The sequence below is a fragment of the Zalophus californianus genome, chromosome 4 (genome assembly GCF_009762305.2).
Source record: "Zalophus californianus isolate mZalCal1 chromosome 4, mZalCal1.pri.v2, whole genome shotgun sequence".
Taxonomy (NCBI): Eukaryota; Metazoa; Chordata; class Mammalia; order Carnivora; family Otariidae; genus Zalophus; species Zalophus californianus.
Genome location: NC_045598.1, coordinates 129,216,211 through 129,234,727, shown reverse-complemented (window position 1 = coordinate 129,234,727; position 18,517 = coordinate 129,216,211). Strand labels below are relative to the sequence as shown.

Below are 18,517 nucleotides of genomic sequence, written 5' to 3'. Positions count from 1 at the left end.
AAAGGCGAGGCTTGATCTCATGACCCTGAGATCATGACCTGAGCTGAAGTCAGGAATCGGACCTTTAACCGACTGAGCCACCCAGGCGCCCCTGCCATATTTCTTTCTTATAAAAGTAGACTATAGACTAGCTTTCCAAATGAGAATTTATTCTACTACTCTAAATGTTGTGTGATAGAAGAAACATAAAATGTTTAAGTGTATTAACTTGGTAAATCTTGTATTTATAAATTATCTTTGTTATTGTTAGATAACAAAGAGCAGGGATTATCTATTTTTAATTCAGATGAATTGATTGTATTATTTCATCAGTGAGGTGACTACAAAGGAAAATGCCCTAAATTAGGACAGTAGTACCTGCCTCATAAAGTTGCTGTGAATATGAAGTGCGAGATACATCTAAAGGCATTTAGCACAGTATCTCCCATAAATAAATGCCCAGTGTTATCTTTTAGTAATAGTTCTGCTGTCAGTGGCTGTAGACTTTGACTGCTAACACTTCTTCAAATACATGAATAAGCTTTGCAATGAGCCCTAGTGGAAGCAGTCTTACTGTACTATAACTAATTCCTGTATATTGATGGGAGAAAAGGAAGATAATATTAAAGGTGTCATAAAACATTTATATCACTTGAATGCCTGTAAAATCCAATAGATGCCAATGACTGGAGGAACATTTGCACCTGACATTATTCCACCTGTGCCTGAGCGTTACTTTAGACTTGATTCTTTCCTGTGGGAATCATGCTTCTTCCAGTGCCTAGAAAGCAAACTGGAAGTGTGTCATACCTCTGTTTACCTGGAAGGTGCTTCCCGGCAGAGACGTACTCTTCCCAGGAGGTAAATTTAATCTGCTCTTAACAGCTGGTAACTTCTTCTGAGTCTTCAGTGTAATTATTGAAGTAGATGTCATATAACATATTTGGAATGTGTTTTTCATATAATGTACATTTCTCTGCCATCCTTATGGCAGCCAATTAGTGATGAGACTCGAGTTGGAAATCTAAATAATGAACTCTTTCATTTAGAATGCTTTTAAGACTGCTGCTACCAACAGTTCCAAAAATATTTTGAGATTTTCAGCTCTTAAAGGATTAATTTCTTCGGTAGTAGAGAACTATATATTTCTTACAATTAAACTTCTTTTTCTTTTTTTTCTTTCTTTTTTTTTTTTGTATTTTAGAGACATGTGTCCATAAATGGAAAAAGGGTAGGCTGTTGTTTTAGATAGAGCCAAATTCTAATTTTGGCTCTACCACTTAGTAATTGCTGATCTTAACTTCTCAGGGACTCAGCTTTCTCATCTGTAAATTGGGAATGAAAATATTCTTTTCCCAGAAAGCTGTTAGTGTTGAATGGCAAACAAGAGTTACAAAAGCATAAAGTACCTAGTGTAGTTTACAGAAGATTGTCAATAAATAATAGTTATGATATCATTTTACTTCACAGTGGATTATAGTTCAACTAAAATATTACTTGGGGGGGCACCTGGGTGGCTCAGTCGTTAAGCGTCTGCCTTCAGCTCAGGTCATGGTCCCAGGGTCCTGGGATCGAGCCCTGCGTCAGGCTCCCTGCTTAGAGGGAAGCCTGCTTCCCCCTCTCCCATGCCCCCTGCTTGTGTTCCTTCTGTCGCTGTGTCTCTCTCTGTCAAATAAATAAATAAATAAATAAATAAATAAAATCTTTTAAAAAAATTAAATAAACACCCATGTACACATTAATAAATAAATAAATAAATAAAATATTACTTGGGTATATACTCTTATAAATGGAATCTTTGAAAAACTGACAATTCTAGAAAAATTGACTTTACAAATGAATTTTTATACAAATATTACTTCTACATTTAAAATTTTTAATCTACATAAGTTGTTAGAAATAAAACATTTATAAAAGAGTGGTTTTTCCAGATATTCATTTAAACAAAAACCCACCCATACCTCTGTGAATTATAGCCATAGCTTAGATAATTATGACTACCTATAAGAGGTGAAAATTAAAAGCAGTAACGTGTGCAGACATTTAGCTGATACTTGAAACAGTAAATATGTAGTACCTAACTGTACTACTCATTATTTATTACAAGGGTTGGCAAACTTGTTCTTATATAAAGGACTTGATCTGGTAAATATTTTAGTGTGAGGACCATGTTGTCTTTGTAGCAACTACTCAACTCTGCTGCTGTAATGAACGTAGTCACACAAATATGTCCATGAATGCATGTCACTGTGCTCCAATACAATTTTACGGAGTTTGGCAAGTCATTTGTCAACCCCTAATTTAAATTTAGGCTGGGAAGAGTCATCATGAAGTATTGGGCAGATCAATCTTTTTTTTTTTTTAAGATTTTATTTATTTATTTGAGAGAACGAGAGAGAGAGAGAGATTGAGAGAATGAGTGTGGGGAGGGGCAGAGGGAGAAGCAGACTTCCTGGGGAGCAGGGAGCCCAACCAGGACTTGATCCCAGGACCCTGAAATCACGACCAGAGCCGAAGGCAGATGCCCGACCGACTGAGCCACCCAGGCGCCCTGGGCAGATCAATCTTAAGAAAAATTGGAGTATTGCTTTACAAATACTGTGTACTCACTCACTGGAGGTTTACTGAAAGCCCAGTATGTGTTTGCTGCCTCCGTAGGAGGTGCTGTAGATATAAGAATAAAACAAGCCCATTACCCTGTAAAGACTTCTTTCAAGTTTTAAAAAACATATTCATCATAAGTTGACAAAAAGATGATATATTTGATGGCTAAGTATCAGTAGCTGAAAGAGATAAAAGTACTAATCCAGAAGATATGTTAAATTTTTTTTTTCTGACTAAACTTTTGGAAAGTTATAAGGAAAACACCAAAAAACTCCTTGTAATTTCACTACCCCAGATTAACAACTTTCAGTACAGTAGAATGTGTTCCATTCTAGTCTTTTTTTAGACTAGAATAATTAGATAATTAGATTTTTTAGACTAGAATAGAATAAAAATAAATAACTAGAATTTATACATAAAATTCACCCACTTGAAGTGTATAATTCAATGATTTTTAGTAATTTTACAGAATATGCAACCATCACCAGAACCCACTTTTATTTTTTTATGATTTTATTTATTTGTCAGAGAGAAAGAGAGAGAGCACACAAGTGGGGGGAACAGCAGACAGAGGGAGAAGCAGGCTCCCTGCTGAGCGAGGATCCTGATGCAGGACTCGATCCCACCTGAGCCAAAGGCAGACGCTTAACTGACTGAGCCACCCGGGCGTCCACAGAACCCACTTTTAGAACAGTTGTCCTTTTTTTTTTATTGTGAGGTAAAATGGACATAAAACAAATTGCACATAATTAAAGTAGATTATTTGATAAGGTTTCTCACACACACACACACACACACACACACACACACACACACACACACAGACCCATGAACTCATCATCACAATTGAGACTATGAACGTATCCAACATTGCCAAATCTTTCTTGAGCCTCTTTGTAATCCCTCCCTTCTGATTGGCCTTCTCCCACCCCCAGGTCACCACAGACTGCTTTTTTATTACTTTGGATTAGTTTGCATTTTTTAGAATCTTATAAATTGAACCACGCAGTATATACTCTTTTTTGTCTGCCTTCTCTCACTTAGTATAATTGTTTTGAGATTTATCCATGTTTTAACATGTATCAATATTTCATTACGTTATAATCCTAAATAGTATTCCATTGTATGAATATACCACAATTTGTTAATCCATTCACTTCTCTCTCTCTCTTTTTTTTTTTCATTCACCTCTTGATGGACATTTTGGTTGTTTCCTTTTTTTTTTTTGCTATTCCAAATAAAGCTGCTAGGAATATTTGTACATAACCCTTTGTATGGACACATATACTTTCATTTCTCTTGTGAAAGTACTCGGAGTGAAATGGTTGAATTATATGATAGGCATATGTTTAACTCCTTCAGACATTATCAAACTGTTTTCCAAAGTGACTGTAACATTCCATTCCACATCAGCAGTGTAGGGGAGTTCTAGCTGCTTCACAACCTTACCAATACCTGGTGTAATTTGTTTTTTTTTTTTTTTTTATTTTAACCATTTGAATAGGGGTTTTAGTGGTATCTCCTTGCGGTTTTAATTTGCACTTCCCCAATGATTCATGATGCTAACCATCTTTCATGTGCTTATTTGCTATTCATATATCTTCCTTGGTAAAGTATCTGTTGAAAAATATTTTCCTCAGTTGTTTTCTCCTAGAAGTTTTATAGTTTTAGGTTTTACATTTAGGTCTTCATTTTGAGTTAATTTATATATGGATATCTAATGGATTTCAGCACCATTTGTTGAAAAGACTACTTTTTGCGCTGAATTATCTTTATACCTTTGTCACAAGTCACTTGTCCTTATAACTGTGTGGGTTTGTTTCTGGATTTCCCTTTTTATTTAATTAAATTAATTAACTAATTAATTTTTGGACTTCCTTTTTTATTTCACTGATATACTTGTCTATCTTTAAGCCAGTACTACATTGTCTTGATTACAGTATCTTTTTAAGTCTTGAAATCAGGTAGTTCTAGTGTTCTAACTTTGCTCCTTTTCTTATTTATTTAAAGATTTTATTTATTTATTTGACAGAGAGAGACACAGTGAGAGAGGGAACACAAGCAGGGGGAGAGGGAGAGGGAGAAGCAGGCCTCCTGCTGAGCAGGAAGCCCGATGCAGGGCTCCATCCCAGGACCCTGGGACCATGACCTGAGCCAAAGGCAGACGCTTAACGACTGAGCCACCCAGGCGCTCCTTTCTTTCTTTCTTTCTTTCTTTCTTTCTTTTTCTTTCTTTCTTTCTTTCTTTCTTTCTTTCTTTCTTTCTTTCTTTCTTTCTTTCTTTCTTTCTTTCTTTCTTTCTTTCTTTCTTTCTTTCTTTCTTTCTTTCTTTCTTTCTTTCTTTCTTTTCCTTTCTTTCTTTCTTTCTTGCTCTTTCTTTCTTCCTTTCTTTCTTTCTTTCTTTCTTTCTTTCTTTCTTTCTTTCTTCTTTTTAAAGATTTTATTTATTTATTTGAGAGAGAGAGAGAGAGAGAAACAGCATGAGAGGGGAGAAGGTCAGAGGGAGAAGTAGGCTCCCTGCTGAGCTGGGAGCCCGATGCAGGACTTGATCCCAGGACTCCGGGATCATGACCTGAGTGAAAGGCAGTCGCTTAACCAACTGAGCCACCCAGGCGCCCTTCTTTTTTTTTTTTTTTTTTTTAAGGATTTTATTTATTTGAGAGAGAGTGAGAGAGAGAGAGAAGTGAGAGAAGCAGGGGGAGGGGCAGAGTGAGAGAGAGAACCAGACTCCCGATAAGCAGAGAGCCCGATGCGGTACTCAATCCCAGGACCCTGGGATCATGACCTGTGCTGAAGGCAGACGCTTAACTGACTGAGCCACCCAGGCCCCCTACCTTTGCTCTTTTTCAAAATTATTTGGCTAATCTATGTCCTTTGCATTTCCATATGTTCTTTCACTTTTAGAATTAGTTTGTCAATTCTCCAAAAAAGTCTGCTGGGATTTTGATTGGAATTGGGTAGAATTTATCAATCCATTTTGGGAAAATTGATATCTTAACAATATTGGGTCCTTTAACCCACAAATAAGGCATATCTCTCTATTAATTTAGATTGTCTTTAATTTCTTTTAGCAGTATTTGTAATTTTAAGTGTATATGTGTTTCCTATCTTTTGTCAGGTTTATTTCTAAGTACTTTATATTTTATGAATCTATTGTAAATGGTGTTTATTTCTTACTTACTTGCATATAGAAGTATGATTTTTAAAATATTGATCTTGTATCATGCAACTGTTAAATCCACTTATTGGTTCTAGTAGATTTTCTGTAAACAGTCTTTTTTAAAAAGTGTGTTTTTTGACACAATCACACTGTAAACAGAATTTCACTTAAATTTTAAAATTTTTAAAATAAATATTTCCTCAAGGTATAAAAATTCTTTGTAAACATTGAAATTAATAGTTGCATTATGAATCAAAATGTAGTTAGTTACTATTTTTATTTTTTTAAAGAGTGAGGTGGGGGGCGCCTGGGTGGCTCAGTTGGTTAAGCGACTGCCTTCAGCTCAGGTCATGATCCTGGAGTCCCGAGATCGAGTCCCGCATTGGGCTCCCTGCTCAGCGGGGAGTCTGCTTCTCCCTCTAACCCTCCCTCCTCTCATGTGCTCTCTCTCTCTCTCATTCTCTCTCTCAAATATATAAATAAAATCTTAAAAAAAAAAAAGAGTGAGGTGGGGAGGGGCAGACGGAGAGGGAGAGAGAGGATCTTAAGCAGGCTCTATGCCCAGTGCGGAGCCTGACTCGGGGCTCGATCTCACGACTCTGAGATCATGACCTGAGCTGAAAGCAAGAGTCAGAGGCTTAACCAGCTGAGCCACCCAGGTGCCCCAATTAGTTACTATCTTAATGTCATTTCTGTTTTTCTATATACAAAATGCAGTGATAAATGTCATCATGACGTATTGGTGAATTGCTATCTAGTTGTAACTCGGTACCAGTGATGGATGAGAATAACGAATTCACTGATTTATATCTGCACTGAGTACTCTCACAATTCAGTCTTTGCTAGTTTATTTTAGTGGAATGGCATTTCATTGTTTGCACCTTCTATTTCTTTGATAACTAGTCAAATTAGTTTCTCATGGGCTCATTAATATTTTGATTATTCTGTTACACATTTTCTGTTTGTGTTCTGAGAATCCATTCTTACCTTTTAATAAAACTTTTTTATTGCCCCAAAATATAACTTTAAGAAATTGACATTTTTTTTAATGCTTTTGTGGCAGTTGTCCTTGTGGTCCTTTCTAAGGACTGGATTGAGGTGACAGTGGCCCCTCACAGGTGGCTAATTTGATGTTTTAAAGTGCAGCACATTAACCTCCCCCCCGCCCCTCCCCATGTCCCAGGTATTAATTCCGTGTAAATGGCTCCTTCTATACATATACACATTCTGTGTTTCCTTTTAGAAATGAACTACTTTGAAAATATTTCTAAAGGGAGATAGTGAATTTAAACCAACTATTGCTTGCTATGGTCATGTGGAAAAACCACTCGGAACCTACCTAGATAAACCCTTTTCCCTTCTCGTTTGTGACCTAAGATGCTCTCTGGATGTTTTAGTGAAGTGATAGACTGTTCCCCGACTGCTGTTGCAGCTGGTTTTTTTTTTTTTTTTTTTTTTACTGTCAGGCCTGTGTCAAACTAACTGAATCATTTAAAGGAGAAAAAAAAATTGCTGTTCTAAATAACCAAGATCAGAGGTCTCTCATCTGCCTGTGCTTGGGAGTGGAAGGAACGAGTGAGGGAATATTTTCTTTAAATGTGGTGCACCGGTGCTGTGAAGTACTTTGGCTAATTTTCAAGACATTGTGCAAGTTGAATGTAAGTTGGTGTCGTTGCTGTGATACCACAGTGAAGTGTGGATTGCTTTTCATCCCCTCTTCTTATCTACAGCAGCTGAACCACCAAACTATATTCAAAATGGTGACCTCCTATCAGTGTGTCCTCAACTGGGTTTAATGGGCATGCATGCGATACGTTTCTCCGTGGGACCATCCTGGGTGAATCCCAGGTCCTGGGACTGAGCCTAAATTATACTTGTAACCCAGAACCCTGTCATCATCAGTTCTTGGCAGCATTTACTGGCCATGCAGGGCAGCTGAGAAAGTGGGTCCTGTGCCAGAGGGAATGTGGGGGAAGTGGTGGACAGCGAGTGGTGAAAAGTGGGAAGTGGGGAGCAACATGGAGCAGGGGCTGATTAATTAGACACCAAGTTCAAATGAGGGCACAGCAAATCCAGGCCGACTGCAATGAGGCTCTGGGAACTGGGGAAACCCAGCTGGGGCGGGTGTTAACCTTAGAGAGCCTGGCAGAAGTAAGGGTTGGGCCTGGAGGTGTTCTGGGAGTAAGAATCAAGGCTCTGTGGCTGTAAACCACAGGAGCCAGTTCTGTCAAACCAAGGATGTTATGGGGAAGGTGGGTAAGGATCCCACAGCCCCAGGGGTCTAGGGAACAGGAACCAGTGGATGATTCTTCAAGGTCATGTTGCAAGGACGAATCCACTTCATTCTATTGCTTTTGTTACTTCACTCAAATTGGAAGTCCATGTGTTCATCCCTTCTCTGTTCAACAAGATTTGTTAGTCCTTATGGTCAGCACTGTTCAGGCATTGATAAGGCATCGGTGAGAAAATGGCCCTGGTTCTCATGGAACTGACATTCCAGTGGGAGGGACAGAGAATAAGCAAACAAACAAATGTAATTGTTGGTATTTGGCAGTATTTACCGTAATGAAAACCCCAGCAGGGCAAGGTGACAGAGAGTGATGGGGTGGGGGAGATGGGGGGGTGCCATGTTTAGATATGTGGTGAGCTACGGCTTCTCTTAGGAATGATATTTGAATATAAATCCAAAGAGGTAAGGGAGTGAGCCACATGGTATGTGGGAGAAGAACAGCTGATTGGCCTGGGTTGGTCACCTGTCTACCATGAATCATGGAGGACAGGGCCCCATGGATGACAGGCCACTGAGGCTGTGCAATGAAGGGTGGGTCGTTCCTAATGGAAAATGGAATTGCTTTTGCCAAGAGAAGGGGGCATAGAAACTGAACATAGAAACCAAACAGATAGAAAGAAAAGATGTCCACCCAGTTGAATTCTGCCCATAAATGAAGAGAATGAATGAGAAGGGGAGTTTTTAATTCTCCCAAGAGCTAGGAACAGCAGGAATGAGGTGGAAGGAGAAGCCATTGGCAGTAACATGGTAGCTGGGACTTCTGATTACATTCCAGTGACTGATACAGAAGGAGAGAGGGAGGAAAGGAGAGTGGAGGGAGACAGTCAAGTGCTCAGGTGAGCCCAAGGACCAGAGCTCTGACTTCCCACTCTCTTCGATGTCAGGGCCTGCCCTTATTCACACAGTGGAAGTGACTTATTCCTCTACTGCCATGTAAAAAACAACAGCAAAAAGCATTTCTAAATGCCACTGAATGGTAGGGGAAGCGGGTGCAATGCTGCCATCCATCCTCACTGTCCTCAGAGAAGAGCAGCTGGGCCGCCTGCACAAGGCTGGGTACCTAGAGCCCTGCATGGGACTAGGACAGAGTCAGTGGTGGTCACTCTTCTCTGAGGCAGTTGCACCTCCAGGTCAAGATCACTTGCAATTCCCTGAACAGGCCATGCACTTCCGCACTTGCATACTTTTGCCCACATGGGCCCTTCAGCCTCTAGTGTCCTTTATTCCCCATTTTTGCAGGCTTATGTCAAAAGTCATCTTTTCCAGGAAGGTTTCTCTGTCCTCCCTCCTCAGCTAGTTACTATGAATCATTCCTCTCCCATGGTCCATGGCATACTGCTGGTGCTTGTTGCACTTATTCATGGAGTCTTGAATCATAGTTGGTTTTACCTTTCCTTTTCTGGAGGACTGTGCATCCATCTTATGGATCTTTGCAATGCCCCCTCCTTGTCCTAGGACCTGACATCACAGAGCACCCGGGACGAGTGAGTGACCTCTGATCTGGCAATGTGGAGCCCTACTCATCATTTGGTGTTGAGGCTAGGAAGGAGGTGACTCTAGTGATCTGTGATACCAAGATCTTTGCTGATTTTGATTTGGCCCCTGGTTTCCCAAGTCCAGCAAGCCTCGTGGCTTGTTGGTCACTATTAGGATTTCTGGAATCATTTCTTGTGATTCAGGAGCAGGTTAAGTTACTCAACATGGACTCGGTGGAGTTCCGAGAGCTGCTCCCCTGGTTGCTGCTGACCACACAAAACAGCCCTTTTTGAGATGGTACCAATGCAATCAAGTTGGGCTTTTGTGATAAGGAAGGAGGAGTGTCTTTTAACTCTGCCAGAAATGGAGGTGTCAGCTTCAAGAAGGGATGGAACGTGCAGGCGAGCTCTGCAGGGTGCTGTTATGCCTCCTCTCTCGAGTAGCCATTGGGAAGGTCAACCCACAAGGACCCCCCCAGGCCAGGCTGCAGCTGAACGAGGAAGAGCTCTCTGGCATGTTTATTTCACTCTGTGGGCCTGGCTTGTTTTAGAGTCAGTGCTTATATATCAGAGACCTGGGGTTTAGAACTCACATTTTGTCATGATTGGCTCATGTGAGACAGTAGTCATGGCATCCGGCTAATCAGATATGCCATGTGCAAAGTGAGCCGTGAGCCCAGGGGAGAATTAACCCTCAGTTTCTCAAACTACCATCCTTAACTGGCTGGAAAAGCCATGCAGGGCAGCTGAGCAGGACTACAGAGACGGTGGAAGAGATGGGCCCAGATGAGCTGGGAGGTCAGGCACAGCTTCTAGTGAGCTATTACCAAAACTGATCACAAAACAAGCAAAATATAAGAGAAGACTAAGATAAACAAAGACTGTTAAGAGAAGGATACAAAAGGAAAGAGAAAGCCCCGAACATGAAAAATAACGTAAAATTCAGGAATATAACAAAGATTCAAAGTTTAAAATAAAAAGAGTTTATAAAAATAAAATATTAGCCTAGGGGTGCCTAGGTGGCTCAGTTGAGTAAGTGTCTGCCTTTGGCTCAGGTCATGATCCTGGGGTCCTGGGATGGCGCCCTGAGTGGGGCTCCCTGCTCAGTGGAGAGTCTGCTTCTCCCTCTTCCCCTGCCCCTCCCCCTGCTTGTGCATGCACATGTGCGTGCATGCTCTCTCCTCTCTCTCTCTCAGGTAGATAAATAAATAAATAAAATCTTCAAAAAAATTAACCTAATATAATTAGGGCTAAAAATGTAAGCAAACTTCCTTAAGGTATGAGAATAGAAGGTAGCAAATAATTTGAAAGAAAAACTTGATAGTTAATTTTAGATCGAAATTCTTACGAAAAGTGTTTTTGAAAAGATAAAATGCATTACAAAGTAAAGTAAGAGAGCAGCAGCTAAAACAGTTTATGATGTAAAAGTAAAAAGAGGTATTAGATTAGAATAAAAGTTAAATCTACAGGAGGAGAAAAGTTAAAAATGTGAAGGGAAATGGGATTAAAAATAGAAGTTAATGTACTTTAATGTAAAGAAGCATAAATGATCACAAAGTCGGGTGAAAAATAATTTAAGAAGAAAATTGAAATGGAAGGTCTAAAGGTAAAACAACTTGGGGGAAGGTAAGTGCAGGATTCACATGCTAGAAGCAGGTGAAGAATAGTTACTAAGTTGTTGGTGGGTCAGCCTTCCTCAAAGGTTGTTTCTTTGTCAAACCAGTCGTGATGTCCGCCCCCTCTCCCACTGAAGGGGCCTTTTAGACCCCTTCATTTATTTATTTTTTATTTTTTAAAGATTTCATTTATTTATTTGAGAGAGCATGCATACGGGGGGGAGGGACAGAGGGAAAGAAGCAGACCCCCCACTGAGCAGGGAGCCCAATGAGGGCTCCATCCCAGGACCCTGGGATTATGACCTGAGCCAAAGGCAGACACTTACCTGACTGAGCCACCCAGGTGCCCCTCAGCCCCCTTCATTCAGTAGTGGCTTCTTAGCTCTACAAAAGCTCACCCAGCTGAGGTTGGTTTGGGGTGGGCGGTTGTAATCCTCAGGTTGGGGTCTAGTTCCGTGCATCATATGTAATAACAAAGGGTTGATATAATCTTCAGAAGAATAGCCCCAATCAGATATTGGTGATAGGATAGCTGGTACCAGTAAGGTATTATTAAAGGAAGTAGGTCATAGCCACATGGTGACACACCATTTAGCCATAACAAATGTTCCAGAAGTATTTATTGACATAAGAAATGTTTGAGGTATTATGGGAAAACATATTACAGAACAATAACTACTGTATAATTCCAGCTACTTAAAAAACTTATACAGTATATGAATAGTAAAAAGTATTTATTACTATTGTTACCATCATTATCTGGATGGTAGGGATTGTTGGTGATTTTTTTTTTAAGTTTTTGTGCTCTTGAGAGTTATCTCTACAAGGAATTCATATTATATTTTGTAATCATTAGGAAAAAACCTAAAGGTTAAAAAAAAGAATAATAGCCACAGGCACATTCTCAGCTTCGGGAAGATAGTCCATACTGACCTTTGTGTGAGGAAAGAAAGGCCTGGGTATTCTCTTTTCCCACTCCCATCTGCCCAGGCCATTATCAAAACTAACTCCTGGATCAAAAATAGTGACTCCAGAAAAGATAATTCATTAAGGTAATATAAAGATAAGTATGCCTTCTGTTAAATAATGCATGTATTTGGCCTATACAAAATTAATATTTAATAATACTTGTTAGAGAATGAATAGGTGATCATTCAACATATAAAAATGCAAGTTAATATTTCTTCATGTTTGTTATATGCTAAGCACTTTATACGCATAATGGAAGCAGGGATTCGAACCCAGGAGTTTGTAGTCTGGGATTTAACCACTGCATAGTACTGGATATGATATGGCTCCTGCTATCCAGGATAAAGAGCTACTTCAAAAGATAAGATATAAACATTTGAAGAAGAAGTACAAGTGAAGAGCAAGGCATACTCAATTTCAAATGAATGGAATGGTCTAGGGTTCTCTGAAAGGGGTATGAAGTTGCATTGTGTACAATCCAGGGGAGATGTAGTACGGTCCTTTGGGGTGCAAGAGGAAAATTCTCCAGGTGAGTCTGATGTTCTAAAAGACAGCAGCAGTGGCTAAATAAAGGGCATGATTCGAATCCCAAATATAAATACAGACACAATCTCTAAAGTTCTTTGTTTTTGGATGCTGTTAACTGGGTTTAACTGTGACATGTATATGTGGTATGACTGGAATTAGACCACTCTTGAAACTTGGAACTTCTAGTTCTATTTCTATTGCTAGTTCATTGGATAGTCTGGACTTCCCCGTATAAGCTCCTCATCATGACAGAAAACCAATGCCAGTGTACTCCGTTCTGATGGCACACGGACAAAAAACATGAAACTGTCCACTCGATAGTGAATAGCTAATATCTCAAGAGCTGATATACCCTGAAGACGACTTTTATCACTGATATCTGTGGTTAGTAACAGCGGCACGTTCACGGACTGACTGGGAGTGCTGAAGGTAATGGATAATGGGAGCGAAGTGGGTCGAGTGCCTTCTACACTACTTCGTCGGTGAACACCACTGGCAAGATCCCTGCCCTCCTGGAGCTCATGTTCTCGTTGAGGAGGACAGGCGATACACAAGATGAACAAAGGAAATATAGAGTATGTTGGGTGCCAACATATGCTCAGGAGAAAAAAAGAAAGCAGAGAAAGAGGGGGAAGAATTGGGGAAAAAGTTTTAAATTTTTAGATAGGATGGCCAAGTAGGGCCTCAGTGAGAAGGGGCTGTTTGATTAACTACCTGGAGGAAGTAAGGGAGTGCACCATGAGGCAATCCGGGGGGAGAAGCATTACACAACCACACCCAGACCCAGACAGAGCAAGTGCTAACACCATCAGGTGGGAATGTGCCTGGCAGGGTGCAGAAGAGGGAGAAGGTCAGTTTGACGGGAGCTGGGTGAACAAGGAGAAGGTTAGGAGACAGAGCCGAGAGATCCTAGGGGGTGGGGCCGGTGTGGGGGCAGGTCCTTGTAGCCACATAAAAGGATTTGGGCTTTTATTCTGAGGGAGGTGGGAAGCCACTGGAAGGTGTGAGCCGAGAAGTGACATGACGTGGCTCACGTTTCTAGAGATTGTTAGGGATGCCGTGTTGAAAATGCATTGTAGGGAAGGAAGGGCAGAAGCAGGGATATCGGTTGGAAGGCCTGGAGGAATTTTCCAGTTGATTGACCTTGGTGGCTTGGGCCAAGGTAGAGGCATGGAGAAGGAGGGGCATATTAGTTATGATCTGATGGTAGAACCAGCAGGGTTTACTGACATGTTAGGTGTGAGCTCTGAGAATGAGGCTGGTGGGAAATACACACTATTTATACAGAAAAGGACACTGTGGGTAAATGTTTAAATCCTTTTACTGATAGGGATGCATGATGAAAAGGTGTGGAGGCCCCTGGAATAGATAATATGTCGTCTACAGGGATTCTGAGGAGACAGAGACCCCTCAGGGGAGGACGGGCAGTGCTGGACTTTGCTGGGCCTTGAAGAAGGGGCAGGATTTACACAGATAGGAAGGCCTGGGGGCACTGTGGGTCTTCAAGGGAAGGGAGGTGGCTCAGCCCAGGCCTGTTTTGAGAGTCAGTCTGTGTGGACCCCTGAGTGCAGGCGGTAGGTTTTAAGATTAAAATGGAAAAAAAACAAAATGGTGGCAGGAGGCCAACTTGTCCCAGCCTTGAACTCCAGACAGAGTAGTTTAGACTTTCTTTAGGCAGTGTGTGTGTGTGTGTGTGTGTGTGTGTGTGTGTGTGTGTGTGACTGGGAGTTTTGGACTGGGAGAGTGAGTGATATGAATTTGCATCAATAGTTTGCCCCTCTATTAAGCTCTGAATGAGTGCCATTGGTTAATCAATTAATCAATGTTAGCTCAGTGGCCAGAATGATTTATTTACTAAATAGGACCATGTCCACGAGTTATTCTCTATCTCTATCTCTACTGTTATATACTTACTGATTTGTAGATACAGCATGTGTAGTATAGTTATGACACGGTACATAGTATAAATATAGTACAATTGTATAAACGTATGTACGTACCTATTTATGAGAATGATTCAGTTGGCCTCAGTGTTTGCTATATATTAGAAATATTTTTCTTCTGATTGCATAGCTGCATTTTAAAAAGCTCTCTCTGTATTTTATAAAGTAGTTAAGGTTTTTGGGTGAATGTGACTTAATTGGTTTTCCATTCACTGTGTAATTGCGAGGTCTTGCCAGCACCCATGCTGCACGCTGTGCTGCTGGGCCTTCCGAGATGCTGCCCTCAAGTACCCCAGGCATAAACAGTATGGCGGAAATACCCTTTTCCCTGTCTGTGTTTGTAAGACAGTCTCTTTCATGCCAGAACTATTTTGGGAAGATGATTCATGTCACATTTTGGCCTCATTACAGTTTTAAGTTGTAAATGGTGCTGGTTTGCCTGGAGGTGTAAACATAAATTTTATCTCCATATGCATATGGGAAAACCTGGAACTGAAAAAGCACTTTCTCTTCTTGAGTTCTGTTTCAGGCTACAAACAGAGAGGTTAACGAGATAGTTATCAAAATTCTGATTTTATTTTATTAAGAGCATGCTTCCGAAAGAACGCCAGAAAGCGTGCTTCCAAAAGAATAAGAACAATTACTTGTGGCTATGCTTCCTCCCATTCTCCATTTCCAAACAGATGGAGAAGTCGAAGCAGCTAATGTCTTATTGTTTCAAGCAGATGATTCTGTAAAATAAATCGTGTGCTTTCTCTTTTGAAATAGTATGAAAAGTGAGAGCAAGTGTTAAATTACTGTCTATAGTTATAAGTAACAGGAAGTACAAGTTTATGCAAAGTTTATTTAGGTGCAGAAGATAAAGTAAGGTGAAGTTATTCCGATTATTCAATTTGCTTTTTGGTAAATATAGTACTATTTAAAGGGTATGGCAAACCAGTTATTTATTCAGTGGTTTAAGTGCATGATGGCAGCAGAAATGAGAAATATGTTATACCTGAGTTTATCATGCCTTGAACACAGGAGCATCTTAACAGTGTTTATAGATTTTTCTCCAAATAACAGGAAAAAAAAAAGTGGATTTGGAGTGTTAGCCCACTCCAGATTTTTCTATGACTTTCAAGGAATTTCATATCCTACCTCAAAATTTAAGATTTGACAAATTATTTTTTTATTTGAAATCACAGCAGTGAAAATAGTATAAAGGAATGACAATGAATTTATTGTTATTTTTTGCTATAAGCCCATTTTGATGGACAATTTTTTTTTTTTTTTTTGATAGAATGACACACTTTCTGATCTATTGATACAACCCCTTCCCCTCCCGCTTTGGTCATGTGCTTAAAAAAATTATTTTCTAATTCAGCTGTGGGTTGGTGCTATCTGTTTGATCTTTTCACTGATGCCATTTAAGGAGATTTATTAATCTTTAAGTAAGATTCCTCAATTAGCAATAAACCAAATGCATTGTGAGCTCTTCTTTGACTCTAAAGTGTGGTGATTTGAAAAATATTCATGATTTGAGGTGCTTAAGCATCTTTGCCAACTCAATTAAATCCAGCTTCATGGTAGAATGTGGCCTTGAGTTTCCTCATTCTGTTGGAATCTTCCAGTTGTGACAAGTGACATCCACTTTTTTCTTTTTCTTCTTATCTTGAGATGACCTTTTATTTATTTATTTTTTTAATCTTTGAAACGACCTTTTATCTTCTCTGGGTTATCCAGTGACTGCTCATTAACTAGCACTTTCAGAAATTTAAATTAGTGGGTCTGGGGTGGGGCCTGAGCACTTCTATTAAAAAACAAAACAGAAGTTGGGGCGCCTGGGTGGCTCAGTCGTTAAGCGTCTGCCTTCGGCTCAGGTCATGCTCCCAGGGTCCTGGGATTGAGCCCCGCATCAGTCTCCCTGCTCCGCGGGAAGCCTGCTTCTCCCTCTCCCACTCCCCCTGCTTGTGTTGCCTCTCTGGCTGTGTCTCTCTCTGTCAAATAAATAAATAAAAATCTTTAAAACAACAACAACAACTGAAAAGCTGTCCAGACATGATTCTAATGTTCTAAAAGGACAATAGGCAGCAGCTGAATAAAGGGCATGATTTGAAACCCAAATATAAGTATAGACACATCTCTAAAGTTCTTTGGTTTTGGATGCTGTTCCCTGGGTTTAACTGTGACATACATACATGGTATGACTGAAATTAGACCATACTTGAAACTTAAGGACCATGTTTCTGTATTTCACGTTTCCCCTTGTGTCTTCTCAGCCATCATGTATGTCATGGGAGCACTTGGTCCTGCAGTGGGATATTTATTAGGTGGACTTCTTATTGGTTTTTATGTCGATCCCAGAAATCCTGTTAACCTTGACCAGAATGACCCTCGTTTCATTGGAAACTGGTAAGAATTGTTTACTACATTTTTCATTTCATTTGTTATTAATGATAGTTCAAGTCATAGTACCCTTGTAGTTAAAATAAAAATTTCCCCATGGGAATATGAAAAACAGCTAAAAGTTGCCTAGAAGGGAGTGGAAGGCAGAATAGTAATCCCCCAGAGATATCCATGTCCTAATCTCCAGAACCTATGGATGTGTTGGTTTACATGGCAAAGGAGACTGCCGATGTGATTAAGTTAAGGATCTTGAGATAGGAAGGTTTTCCTGAGGTCGGACAGGAATGGGCCCTGTATAATCACAAGGGTCCCTATTAGGGAAAGAGGGAGGCTGGATGGTTGGAGTAAGAAAGAGATATGGTGATTGAAGCAGAGGTTGAAGTGACGTACTTTGGGGATGGAGGGAAGGTATCATGAACCAAGGAACACACTTGGGACTCTAGAATCTAGGAAACCCAAGAAAATAGGTTCTTCTCTAGAGCCTCCGGGAGGAGTGCAGCCTTGCCAACCCACTTGAGACTTCTGACCTCCAGAGCTATAAGATAACACATTGGTGTTGTTTTAAGCCACTAAGTGTGGGGTAGTTTGTTATAGCAGCAATGGGGGACTAATGCTGAGGGCTTGGGAGCATTGGCTTAATCCACCTTCTTTAGGGTTGAGGCACTTTTAGCTATAAATAGCAGAGTGGGAGAGGAGAGAGTGGCTGTGTTGGGGCTTTCCTGTGTTCTCGAGTCCTAGCTTTCATTATCTTTTCTGGGCCTTTTAGAAAATATTTTCTTCCCACTTCCTTATTAGATTAGCATTTCTGCTTTGTCAACCCTCTCTGACTGCCCAAAACTCCAGCCCCTGCCCCCCTTTTTTCCATTGTCACACTTTTAGTGAATCTTTTCCCTTGGTAATTGTTTTTCCAACAGGTGCTGGAGATCTAGCTATTCTCTCACTTGCTAGCTCTTAATTGTCTTGCTAAATAAGTGATTTTTCGGACTTAGAATGAGAACTCCAACTTTGGATGTTAGGTTATTTATCCGTATAGCCAGGGCTGTGTTTCAGTTCTTCATAATCCTCAACTTGAACATGAGTTATTTCTAATGATAGCAAGCACTAACTGAAAAGTATTGGCTTCCTGAATTCATTTAACATGGATTAGTAATAGGTATACATTGATAAGACATGTTCATTTTATAACAAAGAGAATAGTTCAGTATTAGAAATTAGTTTCCACTAATTACTTTAAAAAGAGTTTCTAAGAGTTTCTTAGATAACTTGTGTTATCTCTGCATTTCATTATAAGATAATCTCATAACTCTGAAGTACATGGGAATAATGCTTAACGCTGTCTATTTTCAAAGCAGTTAAGAAATATTAATTAAGTTACATAACACTTCTTATTTTCATAAGTAATGCTCTTTGAAGATGGATGTGCTAAGATTTAGATGAACCTGGGCTCATAGAATTTTCAGATCGTACAAAAGGAAGTTCCCTTGTTAGCATTAGGGGAATAACACAGGAATTTTAAGTTCTTGACCACTAGTGAAATTTTTGGCCTCAACCACTGTTTTCTTTGC

General features: G+C 40.0%; 1 protein-coding gene across 5 annotated transcripts in view; it reads left to right on the top strand.

Moving 5' to 3' along the window:
- Positions 1 to 18,517, top strand: part of SLCO5A1 (solute carrier organic anion transporter family member 5A1) — a 313,993-nt gene that overhangs the window by 196,663 nt on the left and 98,813 nt on the right. For all 5 annotated transcript variants that reach the window (XR_003521575.2, XM_035727091.1, XM_027603033.2 and 2 more), the window contains one exon: positions 16,826 to 16,958. Coding sequence is in view for 4 of the 5 variants with exons in the window: in XM_035727091.1 (XP_035582984.1) it covers positions 16,826 to 16,958 (133 nt within the window). In the remaining variant the exon portion in view is untranslated. The remainder of the gene's footprint in view (positions 1 to 16,825; positions 16,959 to 18,517) is intronic.